This window comes from Electrona antarctica (assembly GCF_951216825.1).
Source record: "Electrona antarctica genome assembly, chromosome: 6".
Classification (NCBI taxonomy): domain Eukaryota; kingdom Metazoa; phylum Chordata; class Actinopteri; order Myctophiformes; family Myctophidae; genus Electrona; species Electrona antarctica.
In genome coordinates this window covers 25,267,163-25,279,345 of record NC_136811.1, presented here as the reverse complement: position 1 = coordinate 25,279,345, position 12,183 = coordinate 25,267,163, and the positions used below count along the sequence as shown (strand labels likewise).

Here is a 12,183-nt window from a genome sequence, read left to right as displayed (position 1 = left end):
TGTATATGAATATTTATTTTTTTGCATAGAAGTATATATTTGTAGGCTATGTCTTTAAATGTTCTGATGAATTGAAAATAGAGTACCCTTAGGTAAACAAGTCTTAGTGCTTTTTCTGGTTTTATCCTATTAGCAGAGTTTGTATTGACATGTACTTTTTGTATTTGTATTGACCTACAGTATTTGTATTGACCTGTACTTTTCCTTTTTTTTAACATCAATCATGTGGTCATTATTTATAGGCCTACCAGTGGCTCTCAGGGACCCCCAAATTGATATAGGCTATGTAGAACTATTTTGGCCGCACCACCCATAGATCTGCCAGGGACCTCCAGAAGCAGACTTAAAAATGTCACTTTAAAAAAAATATATATATATAGCCTATACTACGTATATTCACAGATTTGCACACATTTTCTTTCTACAAGCTCATATGCAGCACGAATTGGTCAACAGGTTTTTGCCTCTCACATCATGAAAGGCAAAATACAATAATAATTCAAGGCAAGCCCTACAGCAGGGAACAGAAAATACTGAATGCAAAATCAATTAATTGTTGCTCCAATGGCATTCAATGCATGACCGACACAAAGAGTGGCCTATATAAGGTTGTAGCCTAGTCAGTGTCAAGTGTCAGTAAACCTACTGAAACTGAAGGCACTGGTACAAGACAAACGGCAACAAATAACAATTAATTACAAGTTACAACGATTAGTAGGCTATTTGCTAAAATGATAACATCATGAATGAAAACAGTCAAACCTGCATCTCCTTGATTGACTCGACCGGGGCAGTGGCCTGGATGTTCCTGTTTCTGTAGCTGGCTTTCGCAGACCGAGAGCTGAAAGACATGATCAAACATTCCACCACAGAAGACTTTCTTTCTTTAATCACCATGCACTAGTGTCTGTGTTTTTCCTTTAAATAATGGTTGGCGTTTCTGAAAGCTCTGAAAATCCTTCTGTAGTGTAGGTGTGCTGTCCAGGCTAAATCCAGTGACCTAGCCTATAGCCTCAGCTAATAATGACTATAGGATAGGGGAAAACAAACAACTTTCCCAACAATAAGTGTTGTTAGCCGTTTCCAAGGCAACGCGAACCATGACTTTTGGGCAAGGGGGGCGGGGGAGAGTTCAACTCAACCAGTGAACCACTGTAACCACACGACATCACCATGTGAGCTGCCTGCTGGCATTTAGGCTAAAAGCAGAACTTGGAAAGGAATTAAATTAAATAGTCTAAAAGAAAAGCTAAATTGATAAGCAAAATCGGTGTGCTATATTCGAATGACCGAAGAGAAAATAATGAAGACATTTTTTTTAGCACAACAAACTGATACTGATTTGCTTTTCTGTAATATGGATAGTGTGCGTGCGCGCGCGCGTGCGTGTGTGTGTATTCGGGTAAATTTAGCCGGAGACGACGCCGTCGCCGGCTACATTTACCCGAATACACACACACACACACACACGGCCCGAGAAGGCAGTCGTTCGAAGCAACCCATAGATGGCAGCAGTGCGTCACAACAAGGAATGAACTGAAGTGGCCATGCATGCACTTGTAAAAGCGAGCGTTCTGTGGGATTAATCTCGGTTGCATTCATTGTAATTTGTTTGTAGTAGCGCTCTGCGTGCAAAACTACTCACCCAATAACTGCGACTTTTTCCTCATCCATTTGAAGGTTCTGGCAGAAAACGTGTAAGTTATTCTTAATCGTATTGTAAGTGAAATAGCTCCACTTTTCCACGAGATTCACACGGACAATTCATTCTCTGTAGCCTACGGGCAGCATTCACTCACAGAATACAACTTCACTCAATTAGCACATAGGGGGCACACAATTAAAGACAGGTGTGATGATATTACTCCGCATAAACCTCATAAACAGTCAACGCACCTTAGTTCTCGTCGTTCTGTGTTTGTGTGTATTCTTTCCCCTCACTTGTGTGTGTGTCCCCCCCCCCCTTTCACCTCCTATATGATGATTTCCTGTTTTTGGCTATATGGAAGTGTATTTGTACGTCTCTGAATGTTATGATGAATTGAAAAGGTTGACGGTCTTCGGGTCTTGTAAACAAGTGTAGCCTAATGCTTTATGGTGTCGTGACACTGTCGTCCACTCACAGTTAACAGTTGTTGTATTGAGTTGTGCTTGGCTTGTACTGTAATTCTGCAAACTGTTAAATACTTCAATCAATCAATCAATCTTTATTGTGTGTGTGTGCGTGTGTGTGTGTGTGTGTGTGTGTGTGTGTGTGTGTGTGTGTGTGTGTGTGTGTGTGTGTGTGTGTGAGAGAGAGAATCAGACTGTCTCTGTTGCTGTCTTCTTCTGGCAGTCCTCCAGCCCGTGAGTTCCCTCTAGGCAGCGCTGCGTGTCACAGTCAGCAGCATCAGTGAGTCTCAAGGTCCTCAGGCCTGATCTTACACATCCTCAATGAGTTCTTCACCTGGTCCTTATACCGCTTCTTGGGGCCACCTGCCAGGCACTGACCATGGTGTAACTGACCAATACTACAGTACTGGGCAGTGGTCTTGGGGATCCGCATCACATGTCCGAGTCAGCGCAGCATGCTGGGTGATCACAGACTGGGGCTCCTTATGGAGAAAATGGGTAACACAAGGGAGGAAGACATTGAAGAGCACAGGTGCCAGCACACATCCTTGTCTTACTGCTGTGCATACAGGGAAAGAGGCAGACTCTCCAATGGTCACATGGCCGGGCCATCATCCCATCGTGGAACTGGTGGAGGATGCTGAGAAACTTGACTGGGCAGCCAAACTTGGTGAGCACACTCTACAGCTCCCTGTTCATTTAATTGTGTCAAAGGCCTTGGAGAGGGTAATAAAGCCAGGCCATGAAGAGGTCTTGGTGATGTTCCCGCTGCCGGAACTTCTCCCGGAATTGTGTGGTGTTGTAAATATCATGTTGACTGTACTCCTTCCTAAACCTGTCCGCACTGTGACTGAGGTAGCATTGCCTCTGTGATGGTGTTGATGAGCCTATATGCATCATCAGCGTGGTCAGTATCCTGCCAGCAACAGAAAGCAGTGATATCCTCTTCTGTTGTACACAGACGGACGGAAGGAAGGACGGACGGAAGGACGGACGGACACACACACACACGGACGGAGTGCAAAACATACTCTCTCCCCATGCCTTTGGCCTGGTGGAGACAATGACTGTTTTGAAGCTCAATAATGTCTCCAATACTATCCCTCCCATCTTCAGACATCTCAGGGATCATTGTTTAAGTGCGACCTCGCTTCTTGGCCTCAGGGCGTCTTACTGCTATTATAAAGGATCTTTTTCTGATTTAATCATAACACTTAAATTCAGCGATTCAATGATGAGATTGTTAGTGACTGGTGCTCACAACACAACACATTGATTTATTGATTGATTGAAAACTGTATTCACAGTATGTAGAATGGGTACATTTCAAACAAAAGCACAAGTTATCAATACAAAAACTGCTATGAGGATGAAACCAGGAAAAGCAAGACTTGTTTACATCAGATCAGGGTCCTCCATTTTCAATTAATCAGAACATTTAAAGACGTACAAATATACACTTCTATGAAAAACAGGAAATCGTCATATATACAGTTAAAGAAAGTTAAAAAAGGGAAACACATACGTTCTTAATGGCTGTTGGTAGGGCGTTCCACATTTTAGTGGCATAGGTACAAAATTAATTTAATCCCTTGTTTGAGCTGAATCTGGGTTGCACAACAGGGTTTGTTGAACTCCCTCTGGTGTTGTGATTGTGGACTTCGTTTCTATTAAGGAAGTATTTCGACAGGTACCTGTACATGGGTATCTTGTTGGTATAGCAAATCTTGTAGACCAGGCCCATTGCAAGTTGCTGTACTCTGTCGTCAACCCTAAGCCATTCCAGCCTATCAAAATGGGCAGGGGTGAGGTGGGTTCTGGGAGTAAGCCCAATAGCATGACCAGTTTGTTTTGGGAAGTCTGGAGCCTTGTTTTAAGGGCCTTTGAGGTGCATGCATAGTCGAAGAAACCTTGTACGAGGGCTCCTGTCTTCAAGGTGTTTTTGTTGTGAGAGATCCTGTACAGGAATCTTGTTCTTTGGCTGACTTTTTTTATTACATTGGTGGCCATTTTATCACAGGAAAGATTTGCCTCCACGATGGAACACGAACCTAGGTAGGTAATTTCATCTTTTCGTGTGATAATATTGTTGTCACCCACTTTAACTGAGAAGTCGTCTGCCTTGGATTCCGTTTTTCCCAGGTGTACTGATAGTTTGTTATCAGCGGGCTAGGTGCAGATTCTACAGAGTTCAGAGCTGAGGACCTTTTCAACCTGCAGTTTGTTCCTGTCTGAGACCAGCAGTAAGTGCTGCTGAGTCATCTGCAAACAGGAACAAGTTGAAGTCACAAGCAGGGACGTGCAGAGAGCGTTAGAGAGGCAGGGGCTTAAATCCCGTAAGAGGGCACTTTTGGGCAAAAATAGCAAACTTAGCTGATCTACAAGTTCACAAATCACAACTTCAAATAGAATCATCACTCCAAATAGAATTTATGAGTTGATTATTGTCTCCACCAGGTCGAAGGCGCACGTGCGTCCGTCCGTAGCTAATCTCTGGCACCGTTAACCCGGTCGATGCCAAATTTTGCACACCCACTCCCTGGATGCCAACGATGAACCTCTGCCTCAAACTTTCCAGAATGGCCTGTTATAGCGCCACCAGGAGGCCGACTTTTGAAAAACTTTTTTTTAATATTACTCCTCCAGATTCTGTCCAAAACTCCCGCAAATCGTTACACACTATCTCTATAGAGCGTCGCAGTCCCGCCCCCTACCATGGACCAGGAAATGAAACCCAATGCATTTTTCCCATAGACATTTCAAAAAGTATTTATTTAAAGACGGTTACGCCACGGACAAAGCCAACTCGAGTTGTGACAACTCATGACAACACAAACAATATTTTGGACCAAACAAATAATTACAAAGAAGAAAAATAACCAAAAAAGTGTTGTAACCTGCCGTTTTTTTCTTCTTTCTAATTATTTTTTCGGCCCCAAAAATGGTGTTTGTTGTCATGATTTGTCACGACTCGAGTTGGCTTTGTCCGCGGCGTAAACGTCTTTAAATAAATACTTTCTGAAATGTCTATGAGGAAAATGAACGGAGAATCATTTCCTGGTCCATGGTAAGGGGCGGGACTGTGACGCTCTATAGTCATGTGTGATATTTCATATTCCATCCTAATTGGCTAACATTGGCTTTCAAAGTTTGCAGGATTGGCCCGTTTTGAACAAAAATCCTCAAATCATGAACGCAGCGTGCAATTTATGTTAAATCTTTCAGACTTTCCTACTAGTCTGAGGAATATATCCCACCCTTTTCACATTGGCCTGTTATAGCGCCACCAACAAGTGGATTTTTGCAAAACACATTTCTGGAACAAAATGCCTCAAATCATCCAATTGCCATCCAAGGCGTAAGAAGAAATGGCACCCTTTTCACATTGGCCTATTAGAGCGCCACCAGCGACCTGCCCTGGTGGAGACCTGTGCCCCGAGGGGCACTTTATCTAGTTGTGGTTGTGTCTGTCGCCTGTGCATAGCCAGGTGGCTATGCACAGACAGATGTGTGATCCGCAGATTTTGTCACAGGAGGGGCAGGGGAAGGCAGCAGTGGTGGTCAGTGGTCCTTTGGGCTTTGGCATGTTGGTGCCTCATGCACGCCTCTGTACTCTCCTCTCTGTGAACTTGTCCTGAAGACGAGTGATTCCCTGAATCCCTTGTAGCAGGTAGAGCTCCAGGTGTGGCGATCAACAGCCAGGGACTCTGGTGGTTTGATGTCACACTTCTTCAGGAGGGTGGTCCCTCCTGGGCCCCCAGCAGACATTTGACCATCTGGAAGCTGGCCATAGAGTTTCTGTCAGGGTAGACGGTGGGCTGGCATACGGATCACATGCCCGACCCACATGATGTGGTTTTGGTGCTGCAGTGTGTGTTGGTCTGGTCATACATTTCAATTATCCCCCCCCCCCCCCCTCTCTCTCACACACACACACACACACACACACACGACAATAAAGGAAGACATCAAATCAACCCACAGATGGCAGCAGTGTATCACAACAAAGGAATTAACTGCACATGCTGAGGATGAATTGATTATAGGGCAAATGACTTCATGACAATCGTCGTTATACCAGCATCCAGAATAGGCTACATTGACTATGATAAATAGCTGTCTAGTCTGCCTATCGACCAAACTTTTAATTGCTTTCTGAAATTCAAAACACGTTATCACAATTGATTTTATTTCATACAGATGTAGAGTGGGCTGCTCGCATCACATCAGCATCGCGGTGACGTTGAGGGGCTGTGTCGCACAATGCACCAAACCCAAAACGGAATCCCAGGATATCCCCCTCACACCCCCCACCACCACCTCCCTTTGAAAAGGAATAGCCCTCCTTCTCCTCCGATCCTCCTCTTCAGTACCTCCGCCTTCCCTCGCCATCACTCCCCTCACGTCCCCACTCGGGAGCGCCCGCCGATCGGTCGTAAGAATTTTCCTCGTCGGGGCCAAAATGGAGGTTTCTCGTTTATTGAGGGGAGAACGACGTATTGCATCCGTGCTGTGATGATGATAACACCGTAGAGACTAGACCCGGACCGCTTCAATGAAAGACGTTGCCTTTCCCATTTACTGACACAACAAAACCTTTGTGGATTTCTTCTTCTCAGTGGATATATTTACTGTGATCGCAGCGATGAGCGCAGGAGAGGGGCTGGATGAGGCTGCGAAGGACGCCGCAGACATAGCGGCGTTTTTCAAATCCGGTAAGAAAGTCACAATGAAACCATCGATGTGTTTGTTGTCAGCTGCCACATTATTGTTACAATGATCATCCACGGATGTGGATGCATTATGCATAGCATAGCCATAGGTGCCTCACTGGCTGCCTCCCCGACACACCACACTGCACTGTAAAATCCTGAGTGAAATCATTTAGCACTGAGAGTGTGCGAATGGAACCAAATAACGGTCCATTTGGTTCTATATGTACACTCGGAGTCGAAAATGGGTTTGGTTTGGTTCGTATTTGAGTCCGTCTGTCTGCTGATAATGGTCATTTCGCATGCAGCGTCTGTGACAACCGTCCAAACGGTCCCAATAATACGTCCCCGATGTCGTTTTGACAATGACACATTGGATTGCCATGGCGTAATGTTAAAGTCTCCCCAATGCGTACTAGGCTACGTATCTTCTCAATGTATCCGTCACGAACCCAGCTGGACCTGCAAGCCGAACACTTTGTTCCTTTAAACTGAATCGATTGGAGATTAAAACATATCCAGTATATTGTATGTGTAGGTTCATATCGGATGCTCACAGATAGAGGCCAGGTCATCAGCACATGCCTTTCTAGCATAATATGATGGCACCAGACATCATCACTATACCAAAACTGGCCATTCTCTTACCATTACACTTACCATAAACGTCACCAAACATAAACACAAGGTAGCCTATTAGTCACCACTCCAGAATCTGACATGTCCAACTAATATGCAGCTCCGATGGATAGCAAATTAAATGGATAGCAAATTAAAGATGAAGATAAGTGTTGCTTTAAGTAGTGATAATAACTATTGTAGCTCATTGTTGGTCTAGCTAGCCTAAACTGTGGAACTTCATAGGCTAATTTCCTAGCCAAAGTTGAACAAAAACGAATTAATTTAAATAGGTTAAGAGTCGGCAAGCATGCTTTAGCTTCACCTAATCTGATGCACATTATATCAGGTCATGGACAGCTTAAGACACAGTTGAGCACTCTGGTTTGGGAGGAAGAGGTCTCAGTAAGTGTGGGACCACCACTCTGATGCACACCACCAGGGTAGACCAGAAGACCAGGCAGCTGTCCCTCAGCTGTTTGTCTTTTGACACCTGGTGCCTCAGGGTCTGCTACTCACAGTCTGCACTGATGACCACATGTGGAGGAACAGACACACACGCGCACACACACACACACACACACACACACACACTGTACACCTTTGGGGAGACCAAGGTCTCACACGACACACATGCACGCACGCACACTCACACTTAATACATGTTTAATTATACAAAAAATCACACATTTGACTGCAGAAATTGCCTCTGCTTTCAGACGGTTAGGAATGTTGTCAAAATGGATTGTATTTAAATGCTACAGTCTGCGTGATGGGTGGTTGGGTGTGTGCCAGTTTATTTTCCTATAGCTGTGTTATATCAGGCTGGAAAGTTGGCACACAGTGAAGTTGGATTTCTTTTCTTGAATGTTTATATAGCGGCAAACGCAGCTCATACAGTATTCATGGTGAAGACAGAAATAGGTTAGACTGCAGGAAACATTTTTAAGATATGAAGAAAAATGAATAAGTTTTCTAGCACATATAGCTGATGGGCTAGTGTTGACTACATAGAACGTGGAATTGATATGCAGACAGGCCAATCAATTCATGAAGTGGTACTTATAAGCATTGTATTGTTATTAATCTGGCAGTATCAATTCTCCATGTTAATTAAGTAACTATGGTAATACACATGATTTATCCTCCAATTCTGCTCATGTTCAAACGTAATTTTTTTTATAATTTCATCAAATCCGACTTTATTGTCACAGTATCACAGTTTTACAGGTGTAAAGAAACATGGGTAAAACATTTTCGTACAAGCTACCATCATTCACTGTTTTCAGGAAAGGGAATATAGAAAGTACAACAATTCAGATATTCAAAATATTTCTGATATGAGTAAATATTTGTATATATGTATATTATACCTGCATTACTTTTTTTAACAGCCATTTGATTGATTGAATACTTTATTAGTCAGAAATGTAAACAGCACAGACATTTAGGCTAAAAGGATAACACAAAAGAGTCCTGGGGTCTTGTTTACTTGCCATCGATCCTTCCGCTCTAGTAGCTAGTAGCTAGTCAGGAGCAAGTGCGATATAACAGGAATTTCTTATCTCATCCATTTCATTATAAATCAAGACATACATATCTATTTTTCCATTAATTCGCTTATCCATTCAATCCATCCAGTCATCCAGTTACTTTCTCTTTATACACACTCATTTGATCCATTTGCAACTCTTAACAGAGTGTCTCAGTGTCTTATATTAACAGGATTTTACTGTGTATGAGTTGTAAAAGCGGGCACCTCTCTCTCTCTTTAACCCCTGGTTTGTCAAGTGTTGAAGTCTTCGCTCACAGCTGCCCAGCTATGTTGCTTCCAAACCGTTAGGGGTGCGTGTGTGTCAGTGTGTGTGCGTGCGTGCGTGAGTGTGTGCACTGTAGTGCCCTAATTAGTCACTGAAGTTCAGAGACCAAAACAACCTGTGGTAAAATACTCCAAATGACTGATTGGATGGTTGGGTGGCTGTGAGGATGGGTGGCTGACAGATTGCCATTCTGTCTAAATTCTGACCAGCTAATGAACCGACCGACTGACTGAGTTGCTGCCTGGTTGGATGACTTTTTGGATGCATCGACTAACTGGGTAACGAGGTGGCTGTCATGGGGGGCTTATTGGTTAATCGAAAGATTAATGAATGAACACCTGGCTGAGTAACCGAAATTGTGACTTGTTTAAATCAGGCTCAATCACACAAGTGGGTAATGAAGATTACAGCAGGGGTGGTTTAAGCTGAGATCAAGGTCATAAGGCTCCACCCCTCAAGGCAATAGAAAAAAAAGAAAGGAACTGCACACACTAGTTAGCAAAATATCATTCAGATTCATGCAAAACTTGGACCCATAACTATCACAAGGCAGTCTATCCAAATGATCTCCTGAAAATGCTTCTCCTCTCTTCTTGATTAATCTCAGGAGGACCACTGATGGGAACAGATGGCACTCCATCTTTGCATCCCACACTGTTGCTGTGGAGCACAGTTCGTCCACTGAGTCACACTCCCTGGTTGCTCATGCTGTGGCTTAAAGGCCCGATCCGGAAATTATCATCCAGAAATTGTACCACGTGAAATTGAGATGCATTCATAAGCATTCTTGGCAACTTGGACTTGGATATGGGAAATAAGCCGCCTGAAACACATTCCAACATCATTCAAAGTTTGAGCATGTTTTACTTCTCACTCTTTTCCTGAGTGAGGCCTCAGTCATAGCTCAATGGCATCCTGCTGACTGCTACTGAGAGCCCATACACAGCATGATACCACGATACTGGGAGAATCTTTAATGGGACATGATGAAAGTGGCAGTAAATGATTGGGGAATTCTGGATCAGCCAGAAATGTATTGCTTGAATTCATACAGTACGAGTATTGTATATCAGACAGAAGATAGTGGCCGAGCATTTCTTTTATTGGTACAAACCATATACATAGATAGGTTGAACCTCAAATCATAGTCTCAAGCTGTACTAATTACAATAGGTAGGTACAATAGGTAATACCAGGTCAGCATCAAGACAGGTCTACAATATTCGAATTGTCAGAACATTATAAAAACAAAGGATGCATGACACAATCACATGCAGATTGGTGTTGGCTAGACCTCACTCTCGCAGCAACTTACTTAACACGAGGCCTGCCGGGAACATAGGAATTTTAACACGTAGAATCTTGTGGCCTGCCACAAACGGAAAAGCCGTTTTAACAGCGATGTATTCATTAATGCATGTTTTAATACGATCGTATCGAAATCTACCGTCCGTTAGCTTTGTTATGCTTCTGACCCAATGGGCGCGGCCATTTTGAAAATGCGCGCGCATCCACTTACATTGCCGGCTCTGTTTTCAGACGGCTTTATCTCACAGAAGCGACATTGCAGGGGTCGCTTTGTCCCAGACAAGCGTTTTCAACGGCCTGTAGCAGGCGCTGTGATACTCGCGGTCCACTTTTTCCACCACCGACCGAGAGAACGAGCACCAGCTTCGTCAACACACACGGAATGGTTTCATAGTAAAATGCGATACGGATATTTGGCTCTTCAAAGTAAGTGTCACGCGTGATTAAACCATGGCAATACGCAATCGAGGGATTAATTAATGGCGGCAGGAATTATGTGATTGGAAAGATGAATTAATAAGTTATTTGACAGAATTATTTTCTATGCATTATTCCACCAAGATGTGTTGTGTTACTTGTGTAAAATTGGAAGTGACCATGATGAGTGTTACCGTTTCTTTTAGGTAGTCTTTTTGCCTTTGCACAACTCTGAAAGTGAATAGATTAAACATTTCTGAGCAGCATTTATACTCCTGCATCGTATAATAAGCTGGCGCTGTTTCCTTCTATTCATAGCTTACCACACTACTTCATATGACCTAAATCGTCAGGTATTAAATCACATTTCACCCTGGAATAAAATACAATTACTTATGAATTAATTTGCCTATCTTTAAATGCATTACATGTTTATATCAAACATGAGCATGGACATGGAAACATAGTCTTAACTAAAAAACATATTTGGACTAGCCATAATAAATAACAATTCATGGACAGCTTGAACTTTTCATGCAGCCACAGGACCCATTACAATGCATACAGTGCTATTTTGTGGGGCAGTGCTACCTATACCAGAAAGAACTGTGCTGTGAAACGTGATTGATGTAAAAGCAAGAGTACCTTTGACAGCATATAGTATTAAATAACTGTGAAGACAACTTGTCTGCATATGAGAGCCATGGCCCGTTCATTCATAAGAGCATCGGTCATAAGATACTGGTCATCAGTCATACCACCCGTGGCTTAGCCGGGCATTGGTTTCCTACAAAGATCTAGTGTTTACTATGTGAAAGTGGCTTCTATTCCTGTCCGGTCTCCAATATCGCAGACAGGCGCCTCAAGCTCCTATATACGTTTATGGGTGTTTTGGTAGTCTGCAATGTTAAATAATTGTGTTTTTCTACCAGGAGAATAACTGATGGGCAGGAATGTAAGTTATTAAATTACTGTGCCCATTCATATTGTGGTTCTGTCTTAAGAGGAATAGAAGGGTTACAGAGTGCAATGCTGCACGTGTGTTAGCATGAATGTTCAAGATCCATTTAGAGTGAATGCAAAATAATGTGAAAATACGAATTTATTTTACTATGGAAGAAATGGGTCAGAAATGTGTTACATATATTAATTTAAATCATATTGAACGACCTGACTCTGATCAATGAAGCTTGCGT

General features: G+C 43.0%; 2 protein-coding genes across 2 annotated transcripts in view; one reads left to right on the top strand and one right to left on the bottom strand.

Moving 5' to 3' along the window:
* dnah5 (dynein, axonemal, heavy chain 5) overlaps positions 1-1,861 on the bottom strand; it is a 149,846-nt gene extending 147,985 nt beyond the window's left edge. Inside the window, exons 1-2 of the mRNA XM_079504311.1 lie at positions 1,646-1,861; positions 763-841 (exon numbers count right to left, since the gene is read on the bottom strand). Coding sequence (XP_079360437.1) covers positions 763-841; positions 1,646-1,674 — 108 coding nt within the window. The 5' untranslated portion in view covers positions 1,675-1,861. The remainder of the gene's footprint in view (positions 1-762; positions 842-1,645) is intronic.
* A 437-nt stretch (positions 1,862-2,298) lies between these two features.
* The window catches only part of triob (trio Rho guanine nucleotide exchange factor b), a 175,144-nt gene continuing 165,259 nt past the window's right edge, over positions 2,299-12,183 (top strand). Inside the window, exons 1-3 of the mRNA XM_079504312.1 lie at positions 2,299-2,392; positions 2,684-2,782; positions 6,732-6,827. Of these exons, the coding sequence (XP_079360438.1) occupies positions 2,704-2,782; positions 6,732-6,827 (175 nt within the window). The 5' untranslated portion in view covers positions 2,299-2,392; positions 2,684-2,703. The remainder of the gene's footprint in view (positions 2,393-2,683; positions 2,783-6,731; positions 6,828-12,183) is intronic.